This window comes from Schistocerca serialis, chromosome 2, assembly GCF_023864345.2.
Source record: "Schistocerca serialis cubense isolate TAMUIC-IGC-003099 chromosome 2, iqSchSeri2.2, whole genome shotgun sequence".
NCBI classification, from domain to species: Eukaryota; Metazoa; Arthropoda; class Insecta; order Orthoptera; family Acrididae; genus Schistocerca; species Schistocerca serialis.
This window is the reverse complement of record NC_064639.1, coordinates 1,159,248,423-1,159,272,987: the sequence shown is the minus strand read 5'-3', so window position 1 is coordinate 1,159,272,987 and position 24,565 is coordinate 1,159,248,423. Positions and strand designations below refer to the sequence as shown.

At 37.7% G+C, this 24,565-nt stretch overlaps 1 protein-coding gene across 1 annotated transcript in view; it reads left to right on the top strand.

Annotated features, from left to right (window-relative positions):
- LOC126458618 (ATP-binding cassette sub-family C member 4-like) overlaps window positions 1-24,565 on the top strand; it is a 267,565-nt gene that overhangs the window by 140,253 nt on the left and 102,747 nt on the right. Inside the window, exons 9-12 of the mRNA XM_050095784.1 lie at window positions 34-231; window positions 18,309-18,595; window positions 22,779-22,962; window positions 24,298-24,453. Coding sequence (XP_049951741.1) covers window positions 34-231; window positions 18,309-18,595; window positions 22,779-22,962; window positions 24,298-24,453 — 825 coding nt within the window. The remainder of the gene's footprint in view (window positions 1-33; window positions 232-18,308; window positions 18,596-22,778; window positions 22,963-24,297; window positions 24,454-24,565) is intronic.

The following is a 24,565-nucleotide window of genomic DNA, read 5'->3' as shown; positions in this document are numbered from 1 at the left end:
ATTACCTAATTAACCTGATCAGTTTTTTTTTAGGTATTTCTACTGCTGGAGGAGCATGTCCCTAGATCTTTGATGCCCTCAGGAGAGAAGACTGAGAAAATTGGAATAATGCTACAGAATGCAAGTGCACGATGGGGTCCTTCAAATATATCTGAGACATTATCAAATATTAATTTACTAGTCAATCCAGGCAAGCTTTGTGCTATTGTTGGTCCTGTTGGATCTGGAAAGGTAATTATTTCCTGAATATTAAACTTTTTGAAAAAATATACTTCATTACCAAAAACTTGCATTTATTTTATTGTTTTTGATTCATTATGCATATCTGAGAGAGTTCTTTTTGTCTTGACAAGTTTACTCACCGTAAAATGTGGCAAAGAAATAAGACTTATGGAAAGATGGGTTATATACATGTCTGAGGTGCTGTCTTTCACTGAAATGAAATGGAGCCAGTGGGACTCACTTCACCTGTTTTGAGGAAACCCGTTTTGTCCAGTATCAGGAGGAAGCAAATGCAAACGGGCAGTTGTCTATTAATCGTTAGCAGTTCAAATGTACGGAGAATGAAGATACTCCTTAGGGAAGTGGTTGCAAGGGACTAGGGTCTGGAAAGGACATCAGGTGCACTCAGTGTGTAAGCCTGGCAGCCTCATTCAACATGTTGAAGAGGCTATTCCAGCTGCCATTGAGAGAACAGGGTGCAACCAACTGCAGATTGTGACGCATGTTGGAACAAATGATGCCTGTTGTCTGGACATTGAGGTCATTCTTGGGTCATTTCAGCGAACAGTAGAGAAGGTTGAAAAGACCAGTCTTACAGATGGAGTTTCAATGAAGCTCACAATTTGCAGCATTGTGCCCAGAACTGATGTGGCTTTTTGGTTCTTAGTCGAGTGGAGGGATTGAACCAGAGACTGCTAAAGTTCTGTGACAGGCTAGTCTGTGACTTCCTGGACTTGCGCCATAGGGTTGAGAAGTGTAGGGTCTCCCTAAATGGGTCAGTTGTGCACTATACATCAGAGGCTGTTATGCAGGTAGCTGACTGTGTGTGTGGGATGCACACAAGGTTTTTTTTTAGGTTAGGTGACACTCCATCCAATCCAGATAACAATAGCTGTAGGAAACTCAGATGTATCAGTGTAAGATTGAAAGAAACGCATCCCACAAGTAAGCGTATTAAAATCCTAATGGGAAAGTGCCAAAACATTTGCAACAAAGTGCAGGAGTTTGAAGCATTCATTAGAAGCAATGAAGCACACATAATACTAGTTACAGAAAGCTGGTTGAAACGTGAAATTGATAGCAGTGAGATTTTTGGGAAAAATAAGTGGTATATTGGTAGTACAGGCAAGTGGAAAATGAAAGTGGTGTATTTGTAGCAGAAGACAAGATACTCAAATCCACTGAGGCAGAAATTGAAGCTGCATGTTACATTGTTTGGGCAAGACTCAGTATCAGGGGTGGGCATAAAATAATAATTGGATCCTCATCTCCTGATGTAACCAAAAGCTTTCAAGAGAACTTCAGTTCACTTGTTTGTTAAGTTCCCCAATCATACTGTAATCATTAGTGGAGGCTTTAATCATCCAACAATTAATTGGTAAAATTACAGTTTTGTTATTGGTGGGCATAATAAGGCATCCTGTGAAACTTTACCAAATGTTTTTCTGAAAACTACCCAGAACAGATAGTTAGGAACCCCACTCATGATGGAAGTATATCGGATCTAATGGCAACAAATAGACCTGGTCTCTTTGAGACTGTCCACATCGAAACTGGTATCAGTGACCATGACGCTGTTGTGGCAACAATAATTACCTATGTACAAAGGGCAATGAAAACAAGCAGAAAGACATATATATGTTCAGTAAACTTGATAAAAATCAGTACTGTCATATATCAATGAAGAACGTGAAACTTTCAGTACAGGGAGCAAGTAGAGTAACTCTGACTCAGGTTTAAAAGAATAGTTGACCATGAACTGTATTGATGAGTACTGAGTAGAACAGTTTATAATTGAATAGTTGACCATGAACTGGATTGATGCATATTGAGTAGAACAGTTTAAAATTGGAGGAATCTCCATGGGTATACAGTCACTGTAAAGAAACTTCTAAAGAAACAGAGATTACTGCATAATAGGTGTAAAACAGAGCGTACAGCTATAGATAGAGAGACACTGAATGAAATGTGTTTGGCTTCAGTGACTACCACAGTAGAATATTGTCAAGTCATCTTTCACAGCACCCAAAGAAATTCTGGTCATATGTAAAGGCTGTTAGGGGCAGCAAAGTTAGGTCCAGTCACTAGTGAGTGAGACAGGAACTGAAACTGAGGGTAGCAAAGCAAAAGATGAAATGTTTAACTCCATTTTCGAATGTTCCTTTACAGAGGAAAACCTAGGAGAATTGCACAAATTTAATCCTCATACAACTGAAAAGATGTATAAAGTAAGTATTAGCATCAGTGGTATTGAGAAACAGCTGAAATCATTAAAATTGTACAAAGCTCCATGGCCCGATGGAATCCATGTCAGATTCTGTACTGAATTTGCAGCTGAGTTAGCCCCTCTTCTAACTATGATCTGTTCTAGATCCCTCGAACAGTTCTTGGAAAAAGGCACAGGTCACATCCGTCTACAAGAAGGGTAGTAGAAGTGATCTACAGAACTACATCCAGTATCCTTGACACTGACTTGTTGTAGAATCTTAGAACATATTGTGGGTTCAAACATAATGAGGTATCTTGAAAAGTATGACCTCCTCAGTGCCAACCAGCATGGATTTCAGAAACTTCTATCATGCGAAACCCAACTTGTTCTTTTTTTAGATGATATACTGAAAGCTTTGGATCAAGACAATCAGGTATATGCTGTATTTCTTGATTTACAAAAAATATTTGACTCAGAACCACAACTACGCTTATTGTCAAAAGTATGGGGTGTCAAGTGAAGTTTGTGTCTGGATTGAGGACTTTTCAGTAGGGAGGACAGAGCATGTTGTCTCGGATGGAGAGTCATCGTCTGATGTAGAAGTAAATTCAGGTGTGCTCCAGGGAAGTGTGTTCGGACCCTTGCTGTTCATGTTCTATATTAATGACCTTGCAGACAATATTAATAGTAAAATCAGGCTTTTTGCAGATCATGCAGTTATCTATAATGAAGAACTATCTGAAAGAAGCTGCATAAATATTCATTCAGATCTTGATAACATTTCAGTGTGGTGCAAAACTTGGCAGCTTGCTCTAAATGTTCAGAACTGTAAAATTTTGCACTTCACAAATGAAAAACATAGTATCCTATGACTATAATATCAATGAGTCACTGTTCGAATTGGCCAACTCAAACAGATATGTGAATGTAACACTTTGTAGGGATACAAAATGGAATCATCACATAGGTTCAGTCGTGGATAAAGCGGGTGATGGGCTTTGGTATATTGGTAGAATACTGGAGAAGTGCAATCAGTCCAGAAAAGAGATTGCTTACAAATCACTCATGTGATCACTTCTGGAATATTGATCAAGTGTGTCGGACTCATACCAGATAGGACTAACAAGGGATATTGAACGTAGACAGAGAAGGGCAGGATGAGTGGTCACAGGTTTGTTTAATCCGTGGGAGAGTTTCACAGACATACTGAAGTATCTGAACTGGAATACTCTTGCAGATAGATATATTCTATCCAAGAAAGTCTGTTAACAACATTTCAAGAAACAGCTTTAAATGATGACTCTAGGTATAAGTATATACCACTCACATAGGGACATGAGGATAAGATTAGAATAATTACTGTACACACAGAGGCATTCAAACAGTCATTTTATGTGTGTTCCATACGTGAATGGAACAGGAAGAAACCATAATAACTGGTACAAAGGGACATACCCTCCGTGTGCAGCGTATAGATGTAGATGTGTAAGATGGGACAATCACAATAAAACGTGCTGACGGTGGCATACAGATCAAAAACATCACAACACAGGGAAATCATCTATCCCCCTTACTATCCAACTGTGCATCAAAGAAACAGTGATGAAAATAAAATAAAAATTGTAATTTGGATTAAAATTTCATGATGATGTTGCTATCCTTGGTGAAAATGAGGACAGATATTGCAGGAACTGTTGAATAGGATTAACAGTCTACTGAGCACAGAATAGTACAGAATACAGATGAAAGTAAACTGATGAAAGACAAAAGTAATGAGGAGCAGCAGAAATGAATTAACATTAAACTTAAAATCGAAATTGGGGACCAAGTAGTAGACAAAATGAAGAAAGATAACACATGATGGACAAAGCAAGGAGGATATAAAAGCAACACAACACAGGTTAAATGGCATTTCTCACTGAATTAAGTCTTCTAGGATCAAATGTAGGCATTAATTTACAGAAGTAATTTATGGGAATGCAGATCTTAAACACAGCATTGTATGGAAGTGAATCACAGACTGTGGGAAAACTGGAAAAGAACTGAATCAAAGCACTTGAAATGTAATGCTACTGAAGTATACTTAATATTAAGTGGACTTATAAGATATGAGAAGTGACTCTGCAGAAAGGAATATATGGAAAGGAATATATGGAAAACAACACTGACTACAAGAAAGAACATGGTGATAGGACGTGTGAAGACAACAGAACATAACTTATGTGGAACCTGAGTGAGACAAACAGGCAAAAAACTTAGAGGAAAACCGATGTTATAGCCAACAAATAATTGAGGATGTTGCGTGTATATGTTACTGTGAAACTGTGGAGTTGACACAAAGAAGAAGAGACAGCAAGCAGCATTAAATCAGTAAGAAGACTGATGACTCCCAAAAAAAAAAAAAAAAAAAAAAAAAAAAAAAAAAATGAAACTAATCTATCAAAAGCTTTCACCATACTCTTACCAGTATGGCTGCTAACAATAAGCATGTACAGAATGTTCCAGCCACACCAGTTTATCAGTGTTGTCACCAAAGCATGTCATTTCATTTGCAATAATTAGCTTTAACTAATTAAACTACTGTCCGTATAACAATCAGTTTTCAGACATTGTCATAGATGTAGTTCACATACACATTGAGATACAAGGTTGTACTGATTATCCTTCTCTTACCAGTGAAAGGTAAATGCATGTGTTGATATAAAAAGTGAAGATAAGAGATTATTAGTTTTTTTTGTTCCAAAAACAAACTTATGGCTATATACACTAACAGTTTTACAAGCAAACATTACATTTGAAATTTTCTATTAAATAACAGCATTTCTGTATTAATAAACACTTTGGTTCATTCTTTAATATATTTAAATTAGCTTTCTTCAGATCAGCTAGTAATCTGTTGTAAAAAAAAGTTATCATTGCATGTGGACTGCTGTATGCTGCCTGTTTATTACTTGTAATTCTGTGAAAGTTTTCCCTTCCTTCTGTGTTGTAGTTACGTGTATTACTGTTCATTGCATTATGTTCTGTATTTAGTTTCACAAACATGATTGCCTGCAGAATGTACACAGAATAGAGGCTAAGTATTTTAAATTTCCTGAAAATTTCTCCAAATGTTCTCTCTTGCTTACCATAGCTACAGCTCTTACTGCTCCCCTGCTCCCCCCCCCCCTCCTCCCCCCCCCCCCCCCCCCCAATAAAGCCTGCCTGTATAGACAGCTGGTGCCTCACTCCAGATCTGAATAGCATACTGAAGATGTGGATGTTGTTGTTGTTGTTGTTGTTGTGGTCTTCAGTCCTGAGACCAGTTTGATGCAGCTCTCCATGCTACTCTATCCTGTGCAAGCTTCTTGATCTTCCATTACCTACTGCAGCCTACATCCTTCTGAATCTGCTTAGTGTATTCACCTCTTGGTCTCCCTCTACGATTTTTACCCTCCACGATGCCCTCCAATACTAAATTGGTGATCCCTTGATGCCTCAGAATATGCCCCACCAACCGGTCCCTTCTTCTTGTCAAGTTGTGCCACAAACTCCTCTTCTCCCCAATTCTATTCAATGCCTCATCATTAGTTATGTGATCTACCCACCTAATCTTCAACATTCTTCTGTAGCACCACATTTCGAAAGCTTCTATTCTCTTCTTGTCCAAACTATTTATTGTCCATGTTTCACTTCCATACATAGCTACACTCCATACAAATACTTTCAGAAACGACTTCCTGACACTTAAATCTATACTCGATGTTACCAAATTTCTCTTCTTCAGAAACGCTTTCCTTGCCATTGCCAGTCTACATTTTATATCCTCTCTACTTCGACCATCATCAGTTATTTTACTCCCTAAATAGCAAAACTCCTTTACTACTTTAAGTGTCTCAATTCCTAATCTAATGCCCTCGGCATCACCCAATTTAATTTGACTACATTCCATTATCCTCGTTTTGCTTTTGTTGATGTTCATCTTATATCCTCCTTTCAAGACACTGTCCATTCCGTTCAACTGCTCTTCCAAGTCCTTTGCTGTCTCTGACAGAATTACAATGTCATCGGCGAACCTCAAAGTTTTTACTTCTTCTCCATGAATTTTAATACCTACTCCGAATTTTTCTTTTGTTTCCTTTACTGCTTGCTCGGTATACAGATTGAATAACATTGGGGAGAGGCTACAACCCTGTCTCACTCCTTTCCCAACCACTGCTTCCCTTTCATGCCCCTCGACTCTTATAACTGCCATCTGCTTTCTGTACAAATTGTAAATAGCCTTTCGCTCCCTGTATTTTACCCCTGCCACCTTTAGAATTTGAAAGAGAGTATTCCAGTCAACATTGTCAAAAGCTTTCTCTAACTCTACATATGCTAGAAATGTAGGTTTGCCTTTTCTTAATCTTTCTTCTAAGATAAGTCGTAAGGTTAGTATTGCCTCACGTGTTCCAACATTTCTATGGAATCCAAACTGATCTTCCCCGAGGTCCGCTTCTACCAGTTTTTCCATTCGTCTGTAAAGAATTCGCGTTAGTGTTTTGCAGCTGTGACTTATTAAACTGATAGTTTCGTAATTTTCACATCTGTCAACACCTGCTTTCTTTGGGATTGGAATTATTATATTCTTCTTGAAGTCTGAGGGTATTTCGCCTGTCTCATACATCTTGCTCACCAGATGGCAGAGTTTTGGCATGACTGGCTCTCCCAAGGCCATCAGTAGTTCTAATGGAATATTGTCTACTCCCGGGGCCTTGTTTCAACTCAGGTCTTTCAGTGCTCTGTCAAACTCTTCACGCAGTATCGTATCTCCCATTTCTTCTTCATCTACATCTACATCCTCTTCCATTTCCATAATATTGCCCTCAAGTACATCGCCCTTGTATAGATCCTCTATATACTCCTTCCACCTTTCTGCTTTCCCTTGTTTGCTCAGAACTGGGTTTCCATCTGAGCTCTTGATATTCATATAAGTTTTTCTCTTTTCTCCAAAGGTCTCTCTAATTTCCCTGTAGGCAGTATCTATCTTACCCCTAGTGAGACAAGCCTCTACATCCTTACATTTGTCCTCTAGCCATCCCTGCTTAGCCATTTTGCACTTCCTGTCGATCTCATTTTTGAGACGTTTGTATTCCTTTTTGCTTGCTTCATTTACTGCATTTTTATATTTTCTCCTTTCATCAATTAAATTCGATATTTCTTCTGTTACCCAAGGATTTCTATTAGCCCTCGTCTTTCTACCTACTTGATCGTCTGCTGCCTTCACTACTTCATCCCTCAGAGCTACCCATTCTTCTTCTACTGTATTTCTTTCCCCCATTCAATTGTTCCCTTATGGTCTCCCTGAAACTCTCTACAACCTCTGGTTCTTTCAGTTTATCCAGGTCCCATCTCCTTAAATTCCCACCTTTTTGCAGTTTCTTCAGTTTCAATCTGCAGTTCATAACCAATAGATTGTGGTCAGAATCCACATCTGCCCCTGGAAATGTCTTACAATTTAAATCCTGGTTCCTAAATCTTTGTCTTACCATTATATAATCTATCTGATACCTTTTAGTATCTCCAGGATTCTTCCAGGTATACAACCTTCTTTTATGATTCTTGAACCAAGTGTTAGCTATGATTAAGTTATGCTCTGTGCAAAATTCTACAAGGCGGCTTCCTCTTTCATTTCTTCCCCCCCAATCCATATTCACCTACTATGTTTCCTTCTCTCCCTTTTCCTACTGATGAATTCCAGTCACCCATGACTATTAAATTTTCGTCTCCCTTCACTACCTGAATAATTTCTTTTATCTCGTCATACATTTCATCTATTTCTTCATCATCTGCAGAGCTAGTTGGCATATAAACTTGTACTACTGTAGTAGGCATGGGCTTTGTGTCTATCTTGGCCACAATAATGCGTTCACTATGCTGTTTGTAGTAGCTAACATGCACTCCTATTTTTTTATTCATTGTTAAACCTACTCCTGCATTACCCCTATTTGATTTTGTATTTATAACCCTGTAATCACCTGACCAAAAGTCTTGTTCCTCCTGCCACCGAACTTCACTAATTCCCACTATATCTAATTTTAACCTATCCATTTCCCTTTTTAAATTTTCTAACCTACCTGCCCGATTAAGGGATCTGACATTCCACGCTCCGATCCGTAGAACGCCAGTTTTCTTTCTCCTGATAACGACATCCTCTTGAGTAGTCCCCGCCCGGAGATCCGAATGGGGGACTATTTTACCTCCGGAATATTTTACCCAAGAGGGCGCCATCATCATTTAATCATACAGTAAAGCTGCATGTCCTCGGGAAAAATTACGGCTGTAGTTTCCCCTTGCTTTCAGCCGTTCGCAGTACCAGCACAGCAAGGCCGTTCTGGTTAATGTTACAAGGCCAGATCAGTTAATCATCCAGACTGTTGCCCCTGCAACTCCTGAAAAGGCTGCTGCCCCTCTTCAGGAACCACATGTTTATCTGGCCTCTCAACAGATACCCCTCCATTGTGGTTGCACCTACGGTACGGCCATCTGTATCGCTGAGGCACGCAAGCCTCCCCACCAACGGCAAGGTCCATGGTTCATCGGGGGAGGGGGGGGGGAGTAGAAGACCGATGACTCCCCCCCCCCCATGAAAAAAAAAAAAAAAAAACTAATCTATGAAAAGCTTTCACCATACTCTTACCAGATGACTCCCCGACTGCCCCCCCCCCCCCCCCCCAAAAAAAATAAAACTAATCTATCAAAAGCTTTCACCATACTCTTACCAGATGACTCTCCCCCGCCCCCCCCCCACCCCCCCCCCCAAAAAAAAAAAAAAATAAAACTAATCTATCAAAAGCTTTCACCATACTCTTACCAGCATGGCTGCTAACAGTAAGCATATACAGAATGTTCCAGCCACACCAGTTTATCAGTGTTGTCACCAAAGCATGTCATTTCATTTGCAATAATTAGCCTTAACTAATTAAACTACTGTCTGTATAACAATCAGTTTTCAGACATTGTCATAGATGTAGTTCACATACACATTGAGATACAAGGTTGTACTGATTATCCTTCTCTTACCAGTGAAAGGTAAATGCATGTGTTGATATAAAAAGTGAAGATAAGAGATATTAGTTTTTTTTTGTTCCAAAAACAAACTTATGGCTATATACACTAACAGTTTTACAAGCAAACATTACATTTGAAATTTTCTATTAAATAACAGCATTTCTGTATTAATAAACACTTTGGTTCATTCTTTAATATATTTAAATTAGCTTTCTTCAGATCAGCTGATAATCTGTTGTAAAAAAATGTTATCATTGCATGTGGACTGCTGTATGCTGCCTGTTTATTACTTGTAATTCTGTGAAAGTTTTCCCTTCCTTCTGTGTTGTAGTTACGTGTATTACTGTTCATTGCATTATGTTCTGTATTTAGTTTCACAAACATGATTGCCTGCAGAATGTACACAGAATAGAGGCTAAGTATTTTAAATTTCCTGAAAATTTCTCCAAATGTTCTCTCCTGCTTACCATAGCTACAGCTCTTACTGCTCCCCCGCTCCCCCCCCCCCCTCCCTCCCCCCCAATAAAGCCTGCCTGTATAGACAGCTGGTGCCTCACTCCAGATCTGAATAGCATACTGAAGATGTGGATGCTGTTGTTGTTGTTGTTGTAGTCTTCAGTCCTGAGACCAGTTTGATGCAGCTCTCCATGCTACTCTATCCTGTGCAAGCTTCTTGATCTTCCATTACCTACTGCAGCCTACATCCTTCTGAATCTGCTTAGTGTATTCACCTCTTGGTCTCCCTCTACGATTTTTACCCTCCACGGTGCCCTCCTATACTAAATTGGTGATCCCTTGATGCCTCAGAACATGCCCCACCAACCGGTCCCTTCTTCTTGTCAAGTTGTGCCACAAACTCCTCTTCTCCCCAATTCTATTCAATACCTCATCATTAGTTATGTGATCTACCCACCTAATCTTCAGCATTCTTCTGTAGCACCACATTTTGAAAGCTTCTATTCTCTTCTTGTCCAAACTATTTATTGTCCATGTTTCACTTCCATACATGGCTACACTCCATACACATACTTTCAGAAACAACTTCCTGACACTTAAATCTATACTCGATGTTACCAAATTTCTCTTCTTCAGAAATGCTTTCCTTGCCATTGCCAGTCTACATTTTACATCCTCTCTACTTCGACCATCATCAGTTATTTTGCTTCCCAAATAGCAAAACTCCTTTACTACTTTAAGTGCCTCATTTCCTAATCTAATTCCCTCAGCATCACCCAACTTAATTTGACTACATTCCATTATCTTCATTTTGCTTTTGTTGATGTTCATTCTTTCAAGACACTGTCCATTCTGTTCAACTGTTCTTCCAAGTCCTGTGGATGTATCAGACCGAAATATATTTGCCTTAAGGTGTCGTGGCCCAGGAAGGCTGCAACCCATTTCAGTAAATACATATTCGTATGGTGCTGATTTTCTGACAGATATGATCTATAAGTCTTTCCATGACAGGTGTCCATCCACAACAATACAAAAAATGTATGTTTTGTGTATAACTAAGTGGCAGTGGAGGTGTGAAAGTGTAACATTTATATTTAAGCAGGAATTGCATTGTCACTGTGTTCTCTTTATTTACAAGTAGCTTATTTGCAGTAACCCTCTCTGTGTACTGTTTTCTGGCAGCATCCACCTGTCTTTCTCCTTCACTGCTCCTTTCTTTTTTTGCTTCTTGTGACTTGGTTGACTTTGGCAACAGTTTTCTTACTTGCTCTTGGTTTCACCAAACCCATTGCTTTGAAATATTTGTTATTGTTCTGTAAAGTTCTTGCTAAGTTTCTGCCAAGGTTGTCCCTTAAGAAATGAACACTGTACCTTTTACTAAGCTTAATGAATTTTTTAGGGTCCAACCCAGGACATATTACCATTTTTATGGGTTCAACCAGGACATATTTCTGAAATTTCTTAAGCGGTAATGGAATTGACAACTTCCCAATGTAAAATTTATGTGGTATAAAGGTATCTTTTTCAGAATCTGTTCTAACTAAAGAGCTAATTTTTTTACAATTTATCCTCACACATGTACTGTCAAAATTGAAATAATGGTATTGCGTTATATTGTTTGATGACTCAAATATTTTTTTTCTATGTATTGCTCCTGCAATTTTTTATCTGCACAAAGGTATATCCATAACCTCATTATACTCTATATATAGTTAAAAATGTTTCTGAAACTGCACTAATTTCACTTCCTGCATCTAAAAGAGCTTTCTCATCATGCAATCATCAGATAAAAATACAAACTTTAAGTGTGAATGTTCTTGAAATAACAATTGTATTCACCACATATAAATGAACACTGTAGTCAAAGATATAAACAGAGAACAAGAGTGCATATTTTCCAGAATTATGTCACATACCACACAAACTAATCACCTGAAAGCGGGAGTCTTGAAATCGTGATGAAAGATTGACAGTTTTCCAGGTAGCCATAATAGTTTGCCATGACAAAAACTGGGTGTACCAACTCAGAAAACTGATACATTAATATGATTACATTCGAAATACAACCACAAGCAATACATCATTTGAAAGACGAAGTCCCATACAGTACTTTAAGACAGTAAGAAGATCATCATTTTAAGTGAAAATCCAATTTCAATCATAGTATCTAGCAGTTTACTAAAACATTAAACTTTAATTATTCAGTTGTATTTTCCACTTGACATGACTTTTTTCATAAATGGTGTGTTTGTTTTAAATGCATGGAAAAATTCACAACAAGAAGATTCTGAATTAATTTTAACATTTAGCAAATGTTTAACAGAAGATGCTGAAACAGTGTACACCTTCCTGCAGCCCAAACGTTCCACATAATTGTTATCAACAATACAACAAACAATTTTTTCTTCAAGTTTGTATTTCTTATCAAGTGGAAAAGGATTCTGAGTCAAAATTTGAACTCCTTCACCTGACACTTCATTGAAGTTTAACCTGAATTTGCTCTTCCAGACTGAAATATCTTACAGCAACGAGAAAAAGTTTTACTTCACTTCTGTTTGAGGTATCCATCATAACTATTATATAATTCATGTTTTCCAGAGAATGCAACACATTATCAAATACAAATGGCAAAATAATGTTTACAATAACTACCTCTGTTTTTATTCTGGCAGATGAAAATTTTGGGTCATATAACTTTATTAAGTTGGATGTGCAGTATGATGTTATGAAACTGAGGTTACATCTATCAATGTGGCACGTAAATGTAGCCCCTTTAGCAGCACACTAGCACTGCTATGTTACTGTCATTACATACTTTCAAAAATTTGTTTCTGTTGCAGGTTAACATTAAACGCACACTTCCTTTTGCCCATTGCTAAACAGTGAAACGAAAACTGAATGTTGTTGTTGTTGTTGTTGTGGTCTTCAGTCCTGAGACTGGTTTGATGCAACTCTCCATGCTACTCTATCCTGTGCAAGCTTATTCATCTCCCAGTACTTATTGCAACCTACATCCTTCTGAATCTGATTAGTGTATTCATCTCTTGGCCTCCCTCTACGATTTTTACCCTCCACGTTGCCCTCCAATGCTAAATTTCTGATCCCCTGATGCCTCAGAACATGTCCTACCAACCGATCCCTTCTTCTTGCCAAGTTGTGCCACAAACTCCTCTTCTCTCCAATTCTATTCAATACCCCCTCATTAGCTATGTGATCTACCAATCTAATCTTCAGCATTCTTCAGTAGCACCACATTTCAAAAGCTTCTATTCTCTTCTTGTCCAAACTATTTATCCTGCACATTTCACTTCCATACATGGCTACACTCCATACAAATACTTTCAGAAACGACTTCCTGATACTTAAATCTATACTCGATGTTAACAAATTTCTCTTCTTCAGAAACACTTTCCTTGCCATTGCCAGTCTACATTTTATATCCTCTCTACTTCAACCATCATCTGTTATTTTGCTCCCCAAGTAGCAAACCTCCTTTACTACTTTAAGTGTCTCGTTTCCTAGTGTAATTACCTCAGCATCACCCGACTTATTTCGACTATATTCCATTATCCTCATTTTACTTTTGTTGATGTTCATCTTATATCCTCCTTTCAAGACACTGTCCATTCCGTCAACTGCTCTTCCAAGTTCTTTGCTGCCTCTGACAGAATTACAATGTCATCGGCGAACCTCAAAGTTTTTATTTCTTCTCCATGGATTTTAATACCTACTCTGAATTTTTTATTTATTTCCTTTACTGCTTGCTCAATATACAGATTGAATAACATCGAGGATAGGCTACAACCCTGTCTCACTCCTTTCCCAACCACTGCTTCCCTTTCATGCCCCTCAACTTTTATAACTGCCATCTGCTTTCTGTACAAATTGTAAATAGCCTTTTGCTCCCTATATTTTACCCCTGCCACCTTTAGAATTTGAAAGAGAGTATTCCAGTCAACATTGTCAAATCTTTCTTTAAGTCTACAAATGCTAGAAACATAAGTTTGCCTTTCCTTAATCTATCTTCTAAGATAAGTCGTAGGATCAGTATTGCCTCACGTGTTCCAATATTTCTACAGAATCCAAACTGATCTTCCCTGAGGTCCGCTTCTACCAGTTTTTCCATTCATCTGTAAAGAATTCGCGTTAGTATTTTGCAGCCGTGACTTATTAAACTGATAGTTCGGTAATTTTCACATCTGTCAACACCTGCTTTCTTTGGGATTGGAATTATTATATTATTCTTGAAGTCTGAGGGTATTTGGCCTGTCTCATACATCTTGCTCACCAGATGGTAGAGTTTTGTCAGGACTGGCTCTCCCAAGACCATCAGTAGTTCCAATGGAATGTTGTCTACTCCAGGGGCCTTGTTTCGACGCAGGTCTTTCAGTGCTCTGTCAAACTCTTCACGCAGTATCGTATCTCCCATTTCTTCTTCATCTACATCTACATCCTCTTCCATTTCCATAATATTGCCCTCAAGTACATCGCCCTTGTATAGATCCTCTATATACTCCTTCCACCTTTCTGCTTTCCCTTGTTTGCTCAGAACTGGGTTTCCATCTGAGCTCTTGATATTCATATAAGTTTTTCTCTTTTCTCCAAAGGTCTCTCTAATTTCCCTGTAGGCTGTATCTATCTTACCCCTCGTGAGATAAGCCTCTACATCCTTACATTTGTCCTCTAGCCATGCCTGCTTAGCCATTTTGCACTTCCTGTCGATCTCATTTTTGAGACGTTTGTATTCCTTTTTGCCTGCTTCATTTACTGCATTTTTATATTTTCTCCTTTCATCAATTAAATTCAATATTTCTTCTGTTACCCAAGGACTTCTACTAGCCCTCGTCTTTTTACCTATTTGATCCTCTGCTGTCTTCACTACTTCATCCCTCAGAGCTACCCATTCTTCTTCTACTGTATTTCTTTCCCCCATTCCTGTCAATTGTTCCCTTATGCTCTCCCTGAAACTCTGTACAACCTCTGGTTTAGTCAGTTTATCCAGGTCCCATCATCTCCTTAAATTCCCACCTTTTTGCAATTTCTTCAGTTTTAATTTACAGTTCATAACCAATAGATTGTGGTCAGAGTCCACATCTGCCCCTGGACATGTTTTACAATTTAAAACCTGGTTCCTAAATCTCTGTCTTACCATTATATAATCTATCTGATACCTTTTAGTATCTCCAAGATTCTTCCATGTATACAACCTTCTTTTATGATTCTTTAACCAAGTGTTAGCTATGGTTAAGTTATGCTCCATACAAAATTCTACCAGGCGGCTTCCTCTTTCATTTCTTACCCCCAATCCATATTCACCTACTATGTTTACCTCTCTCCCTTTTCCTACTCTCGAATAGAGATTAACTTATCTACATGTTTTTCATCATTTTATTTCACACACAAAAACAATATAAACACATTACTTTTTTTGTGTTACCAAATTACATTATGGCAGAATTGGTAGAAATGTCTCCCTCCAACATCAACACATGTTCCAAGGTGAAAAGTGAGATAGACAGCTATAAGAGAATGTTTAAAAACAAAATATTGAACATAATGTGTCTAACATATAAAAATTTAAAAAAAGAACTCACCTGTCATAAAATTTTCAAACCTTCGACATTTTTGGTGCCCTGGACATTACCCTGCAGAGAACTAAAAGAACTATAACTATCCAAGCTAATCCCAGATGTATGGTAGCCATCACTTTTATGCAACGTGTTCCCGGTTCTGTTACCAACATACTCATTACTCTCATCCTTTTCCAAGGTAATAGAAAATATAATGGAAAAGAGACTAATGGATTTCCTAAACAAGTACAACCTACTGTGTAAAGAACAGTTTGGTTTCAGGCCAGGAAGAAGCACAGGTTCAGCAGTAGCTCACTTCACAAATTTTGTCTTAGAAGCACTTGATGAAGGTGAACATGTAACAGGCATATTCCTTGACCTTAGCAAAGCATTTGACACGGTAGACCACAAAATACTACTAAACAAAATGGAGGCACTAGGAATAAGGGGAACAGTAAATAATTGGTTTCAATCGTACTTGGAAAATAGGGTACAGTGTGTAGAGATCTCACAAACGAAATTCAGCAGATTGACAAAACACATTTCCAAACCAGAACATATTAACATAGGAGTCCCTCAGGGAAGTGTGTTAGGGCAAATACTCTTCCTAATATATATTAATGATTTTCCCCAGAGTGTCAAATACGGGGAAGCAATACTATTTGCAGATGATAGCAGCATCCTTATCAGTGACGAGTCACCAGACAAATTGAGAGACAAAGCTGAAGAAACTCTCGATCATGTTTGCAAGTGGGTAGTAAGGAACAAATTAACCCTCAATATTAAAAAAACAAACAGTATTAATTTCCACATAAATAAAAAACATAATAGCATAGGCCTAAAAGTTAAAGATGAACTTATAGATTGTGTCACAAACACAAAATTCCTAGGAATGCATGTTGACTCACAGCTTAACTGGACTGACCATATTGCAGCACTAGAAAAGAAAATTGCTACTGCTTGCTATGCACTCCGGATAATTATGTCTGTATGTAATAGTTCATGTGCTAAGACTACATACTTTGCATATGTGCATTCAATAATTAGTTATGGCATAACCTTCTGGGGTAAAAATGTGCAGAACATACAAGCAATTTTCAATCTGCAAAAGAGGGCAGTACGAATAATAACAAAAAGCAGCAAGAGAGCTCACTGTACTGATTTATTCAAAACCATGGGAATCTTGACAGTACCATGTGAATACATCTTTCAGCCTGTGATATATATAAAGAAACACATTGACCAGTACACACAAAACAGATCTATACACCAACACTGGACTAGATCCTGCCACCATTTGCATTTCATACGAAAAAACAAAACAAAAACCCAAAATAGTTTATTATTTAATGTATTAAAAATGTATAATAGACTTCCAGAGGAGATCAAAGCTGAAACTGGAATACATGCCTTTAGGAAAGCTGCAAAAATTATTTAGCAGATAAATGTTACTATACTGTCAAAGAATACTGTAAATGACATGTGTTCACCTCAATTCATGCAAGAGTACCTTTGTAAATTTATATTTATCTGTAATTAAGATTGGTGTGTATTTGTTTGGTGTAATCCATGCAAGAATACATTTGTAAATTTATATTTATTTGTAACTAAGATTGGTGTGTATTTGTTTTGTGTACAAACGATTAAGTTGCACCATAGAAATATGTACTACCAGAAGTACTATTATGTATATACTCATTCCATGTATACAGTTGACGACATCCATACAACACAAGTTGTCTACAGATAAATAAATAAATAAATAAATATACTGAAAAAAAAGTGCAAATTAAGAATGAAAACAGGGAACAATTTTTTTTTTTTTTTTGTTTTAAGTAAGACAGTTGAAGACAACAGATGGAAAGAGTAAAACTGCCTGAAGCACTTTTGGGAAATTGAAAAGTTTTCAAAAGTAATCTGCCTGAAATGGAAAGTTTAAGTCAGTGTGAATTATAAGTTTTGACATGTGGTGAGTAATTGAGAGAGGCATGTTGAGAATTTACTAATTACAAAGACAGGAAACCAAATAAATGGATCAGAGAACAGACTAGAGTGAAGATGTAATTATGAGTCCTATGAAAACTAAAATGGAGAAGCACAATTCCTTATATTAATTTGATTAAGAACAGTTGTTGGGATTGCTCATGGGTCATAATGCTGGCTGAAAATGAGAAAAAGTGATTTGTGATATTTACTGTACAATAATGGGAGATGAAAACTTAAAAAAAGAAAACATCAGATTCAGGCACTTCTGAAGATCATATTAAGTAGATAAAGGGAAGAAGAAGTATGTTAAAGCAGCAAGATGGGGAGTTATTTTTTTTCATCAAGATCAATAACAATAAATTGATACATTATGAGATTATGTCATTCTGCCTGCTACAGAGATCTGCTTGTGCAGAAAACCTCATTCCCCAGTATAAGGCTCTCAACAATCTGCCATCATCTGTCTGATAACACCACCTTCACATATGCACATCTGCCCCTACTTGGACACTGGCTTTTGCCACTTGTCAGCATTCACCGAAAGCAAACAAGACATCTGGCAGTTGTCTTAATGGAATGTTGTGGGTTTTACCTAACATAATTCAGAGAGAACCCAGTAACTATGTAGTTATTCGACTCTTTAAAATATTTCTCACTTAATTACAGACTTCTGCTATATGAGTGCAGAGGAATTATTATCCAATACATTTTAGGTTATCATTTTGCGTTTCTTTTTTGTATAACAGATAACATCATACCTGCTTCACAAACCAATATTTATATTATGTTTAAAGTGCTGGAATACAAATTGTATAACAGTTCTTTCTCCTATGTAGAGTTCTCTGCTTCATGTCCTTCTTGGAGAATTGCCACTTAGTGGAGGCACTGTGGCAGTTGGCGGAGATGTATCTTATGCATCACAAGATCCATGGCTCTTTGTAGGCACAGTGAGACAGAATATACTCTTTGGACAAGAATATGAGCCTAAAAGGTACCGGGAAGTTGTTCGAGCATGTGCACTTACAAGAGACTTTGAGCTATTTCCACAAGGAGACAAAACAATTGTTGGAGAACGTGGTGTGTCACTAAGTGGTGGACAAAGAGCACGCATTAACCTAGCAAGGTTAGTTTGCAACTGTGGCTTATGTTTCATATAAACAAATCTTTCCGATATTTTTAAAACATGACTTTTGTTATTAATGTTTATTTATAATCTATGTACCTTTGATACAAGTGATGAAATTAATGCAGATTGCCAGTTCTGATGTTGAATCTGAAAGTTGCAACAGCTACAGTAATGAACACAGTACAGGGCTATTACAAATGATTGAAGCGATTTCATAAATTCACAGTAGCTCCATTCATTGACATATGGTCATGACACACTACAGATACGTAGAAAAACTCATAAAGTTTTGTTCGGCTGAAGTCTCACTTCAGGTTTCTGACGCCAGAGAGCTCGAGAGCGCAGTGGGACAAAATGGCGACAGGAGCCGAGAAAGCGTATGTCGTGCTTGAAATGTACTCACATCAGTCAGTCATAACAGTGCAACGACACTTCAGGATGAAGTTCAACAAAGATCCACCAACTGCTAACTCCATTTGGCGATGGTATGCGCAGTTTAAAGCTTCTGGATGCCTCTGTAAGGGGAAATCAACGGGTCGGCCTGCAGCGAGCGAAGAAACGGTTGAACGCGTGCGGGCAAGTTTCACGCGTAGCCCGCAGAAGTCGACGAATAAAGCAAGCAGGGAGCTAAACATACCACAGCCGACGGTTCGGAAAATCTTACGGAAAAGGCTAAAGCAGAAGCCTTACTGTTTACAATTGCTACAAGCCCTGACACCCAATGACAAAGTCAATTTTCGGCGCGGTTGCAACAGCTCATGGAAGAGGATGTGTTCAGTGCGAAACTTGTTTTCAGTGATGAAGCAACATTTTTTCTTAATGGTGAAGTGAACAGACACAATGTGCGAATCTGGGCGGTAGAGAATCCTCACGCATTCGTGCAGCAAATTTGCAATTCACCAAAAATTAACGTGTTTTGTGCAATCTCACGGTTTAAAGTTTACGGCCCCTTTTTCTTCTGCAAAAAAAAAACGTTACAGGACACGTGTATCTGGACATGCTGGAAAACTGGCTCATGCCACAACTGGAGACCGACAGTGCCGACTTCATCTTTCAACAGGATGGTGCTCCACCGCACTTCCATCATGATGTTCGGCATTTCTTAAACAGGAGATTGGAAAAACCGATGGATCGGTCGTGGTGGATATCATGATCAGCAATTCATGTCATGGCCTCCACGCTCTCCCAACTTAACCCCATGTGATTTATTTCTGTGGGGCTATGTGAAAGATTCAGTGTTTAAACCTCCTCTACCAAGAAACGTGCCAGAACTGCGAGCTTGCATCAACGCTGCTTTCGAACTCATTGATGGGGACATGCTGTGCCGAGTGTGGGAGGAACTTGATTATCGGCTTGATGTCTGCCGAATCACTAAAGGGGCACATATCGAACATTTGTGAATGCCTAAAAAAACTTTTTGAGTTTTTGTATGTGTGTGCAAAGCATTGTGAAAATATCTCAAATAATAAAGTTATTGTAGAGCTGTGAAATCGCCTCAATCATTTGTAATAACCCTGTAGTCCTTGTGACCATTCAGGAACTACTGATGCTAGTAGTTACAATTTTGGGTTCCAGAATAGGTACTAGCTAAAGTCATACCAAAAATATAAATATAAAGTGGTATAAGTGGCAATAAATTATTAGTATTGAGTTCTGAGAGTCATAAGTTACATTTCCAAGAGCAAGAAATGTGTAGAAAGAAGGTAAGGCGTAGATCATGACATGTGGAAAATAAAGGAATATCATTCTTTGTTAAGTACACTACAATGTAATACTTCTTCCTCCCAAGCCACCAGAAAATACTGTGACAACCTCAACGTTCCTCAAAAAAAAAAAAAAAAAATGCTCATATTACATTATAATTCATGTAATAAGAATCTATGCTAAATGAAGTGTTATATATTAGAAAACCTATTTTTAAAGGTATCTCATTCATGATGCTTGAGAGTGACAGATAAGGGAACACAATTCATGTTAAAATTAATGTGCGTTCTTGAATGGAAATATCTGCTTTTAGCTACCACAGAAATAATCCCAGTATGTCTCTTTAAGCATGGAATAACAATAAGGAAAGGATAGATTGTTACTGACCACATAGACTAGGCACTGAGTCGCAGACAGGCGCAATGAAAAAGACTGCTAAAATATTAAAGTTTTTGAATAAGTCCTTCTACTGTAGTAGGAAACACACACACACACACACACACACACACACACACACACACACACATTCACATAAGCACAAATCTCACACACGTGAGCACAGTCTCAGGGCACTGGTGCTTAGAAAAAAATTCCAAATAGAATCTTACAAGACTTCCATCAGGCCCTAGTGCTGTGTTCCAATTTTAGGAACTTCATGTGTTTCTCAACATCACTTACTCTTAATACGTACATCCCTCATCTTTTCAGTGGTGTGGTAATCAAACTGAGGCAGTATTCTTTGATGTTCCTTTTGAAATAACACTGGAATATGGAGATCAGCAATTCTTCTTGTTGTTTGATACCCTCATTTTCAGTTCCTGTGTCATCTTTGGGCGGGTAGACATTTACATGGATGCCACTGACAGCATTTACACGAGACCAACATTTCCTTGAGTTTTACGAAACATCTTTGGATAAAATTCTGTTATGGTAGTTATTGAAGTCTTCATGTATTATACACCCAAAATGAGTTTAGTTGTTTCCATCTATTATATGCCTAAGTTTAGTTTTACAATAATTATACAGTACTCTCTGATTCTTTAGAAGTTTCTTTACAAAGACTGGAGAGCCCTTCCCACCATGAACAGTTGTACTAGGTACATATCCCTCCAGTATTTGGTCAACTATACTTCTAAACTTCAGCAACATTTCCTCTACATGCTTCTACCCAGGCTTAAATGTTTCAAGTTACTCCTTGAGATATGACCTGAACCAAATGGAACAACACTGGGATGAGTTAGAGCCATGACTTCACTCCATACCCCAGTGTCTAACATCACTACCTTCTCTGGTTTTGGCTCTTGAGGAAGAATAGGCTGCCATTTCTCCACAGGTATTCAGACACCTCATTGTAAGCATCCCCAGCAGTGTTGAAGTTACCATAAAGATGAAGGGTGGACACCCTCCATGTTAATGTCCACTAATAGATGTCCAAATTCTTTTGGTCAGATAGTATGTATTAGAGCTTATTTTTGAGCAATTTTTTCAGTATGTGATTCCCTTTTCACTTATCAGTCTATCACACTGCCTAACAATTTGTAGCTATGTATTAACTTCAGAAATGAGTCATCTATCCTGAGATTAATTTCTTCAGCTGGAGCTGTTTTATTAGTACTGATCCATCTTACTGCCATTTGCAAACAGGTTGTTCCAGCTGAACTTCTTATCTGGTTTTCCTGCATTCTGTGTAATTAATGTTTTCTCCTAGTTCTTCCACTGTTCTGCAATTTCCTACAATCAGTGCAATGTAAATACTTTAGCTCATCTTATTTCCTAAGTTCTTGAGCACTTTGGAATTTTATGGAAAACTTTAAGACCTCTTTCGAGAATCAGTGATGAGTAGACAACATCAATTTCACATTTTTTTTGTGGACTTCCTTGCATTGCCATGCCAGTAGATATAGAGGTTTCTCCTACAGTTAATGCTCTTCTGTGAGTTTGTGTGTCAGTGACTGATGGTTTCTGTTTCTCCAGTGCAGCTGTGTTTCTCATAACTAGAACCATGGAAAATTTTTCCGTGTACTCCTTGATTATTTCAGTTTCCTCCTCAAGGATTCTGCTTTCCTTTGCCAGATGAAATCCAGAGTTTTTTGGCATTTGTGTGTACCTTTTTTATTTGATTGTAGTTCCAATTTGTTTATCATTTTCCTTTAGATTTGACAATATTGAGGTTTATGAAGTTGCAACAAGTTGCTGTAATCCTTTCTTGATGAATGCTCATGTAGCTAATATTTTAGATCACGCCATTGAACCCCATGTTTCCATCAAATCAATTTTCCTGACATTCGGACATCTCACAGAACAATCAAGAAAAGAATTAATGGACTTAATCTAGTCACAGCAAGTCTTTTCCATGTTCCGTAGATATTGGAGCAACCCTTTTATTTTGTATATGTTTCTTAGAAAAAGATAAAGTCATTAATATATGGAACCTCCAGTACAATATATGTTTCTACATGTTTGTTTTGTGTTTCAGGGCCGTGTACCGTAAAGCTGATATTTACCTCTTGGATGACCCTTTATCAGCTGTTGATACACATGTTGGAAAGCAACTTTTTGAGGAGTGCATAAGTTCATATTTGTGTACAAAGACAAGAGTTTTAGTTACTCATCAGTTGCAGTACTTGAAGGAAGCTGACATCATTGTTATTCTTAATAATGTAAGATTGTTTCTGCTGATTAACATACTATCAGTTTAAGACCTTAAGTTGCTCTCATCAGCAGGTAAACTAGTAATGTGTGTACACTAACATCCATAATCCTCTGTAATTAGTAGATGAGTCATGCCACATTTTCTGAAAGGCTAAACCATTCAGTAGTAACAATTATAAAATTACAGATAGGACAGTGACATCTAATTACATACCCAGCTCCCTCCTAGCTGTGTTGTCAAATTTTTTTGAGAATATAGAACACAACAGAATATTGAACTGCCTTTCTGACATTAACCTTTTAACGACAGCTCAGTTTTACTTTCATAAGAGCTCGCCTACAGAGAAAGCAATATATGATGTCAAAAGCTTAATTCTGGTAGAACTAAACAAGAAAAAAAATGCTATGGGCATTTTCTCTAGTCCTGTCTACGACTGATTTTGTGGATTTTATAATTTTATTTGGGAAATTAATTGGTATTGTCTTAAGGGATTCTTGTTGTATGCATGGAACCATATCTAAAAGAAAAAAGAAAAAAAGTCAGTGGTGAAACATTAGATGTGATGTCCCTCAAAGTTTGGAGCTTGGTCTTTTCCTCTTCTTGACCTACATAAACAATTTGTCTGGTTCATTCGAGGAGTTTTCAAAAAATGTGATGTCCGATGATTAGAGTTGTATAATGAAAAATTGCCCAGATACATCCTTGCCACCCACAGAGAATAATGGGACAGGTCAAAATGAACTCACATTGGGTAAGGCTCTGTTTGTGAAGTTCTTATGTTTCCAGATGCACAATAAAATGAGGTAGCAACAGCAAATGGATAAGTTAATGAATTTCAAGTTGCCGCCTCTCGTACATCGCCTGACATTTATCAACATCTTTGCCTCTGTACTTCCACCTCGACTGACATCTCTGCCCAAACTCTTTGCATTTACGTATGTGTGCCTGTGTCTGTATATGTGTGGATGGATATGTGTGTGTGTGTGAGAGTATACCTGTCCTTTTTTCCCCCTAAGGTAAGTCTTTCCGCTCCCAGGATTGGAATGACTCCTTACCCTCTCCCTTAAAACCCACATCCTCTCGTCTTTCCCTCTCCTTCCCTCTTTCCTGATGAAGCAACCTTGGGTTGCGAAAGCTTGAAATCTGTGTGCGTTTGTGTGTTTTTTATTATCTATCTACCAGCGCTTTCTCATTTGGTAAGTTACAGCATCTGTTTTTACATACATACAATTATATAATAAATGTAATAGAATATAAAAAACAATTTTAGAAGATACAGTATTATATACAAATGCAAATATTACAAGGTACAATATTAATGTACAAATGCAATACTCTCCAGGGCAAAATTGAAGCTCAAGGATCATTCAGTGAACTGGTGAACAATAAAACTGCATTTTCTGACATGCTGGCAAGCAACCAAGAAGACGTCGATACTAAAAAACAAGTCTCGAGAGATAAAAATATGAAACCACAAATTTCAGTGGTATCTGTAGATGTAAGTACAGTATATGTTCCTTACTGAACTAATCAAACATGCTGTTGTCTTTTAAAGTTTTGAATGAAAAAAAGTTGTTGAAATATTATAGTGGAAGTCATATTTCTGATAG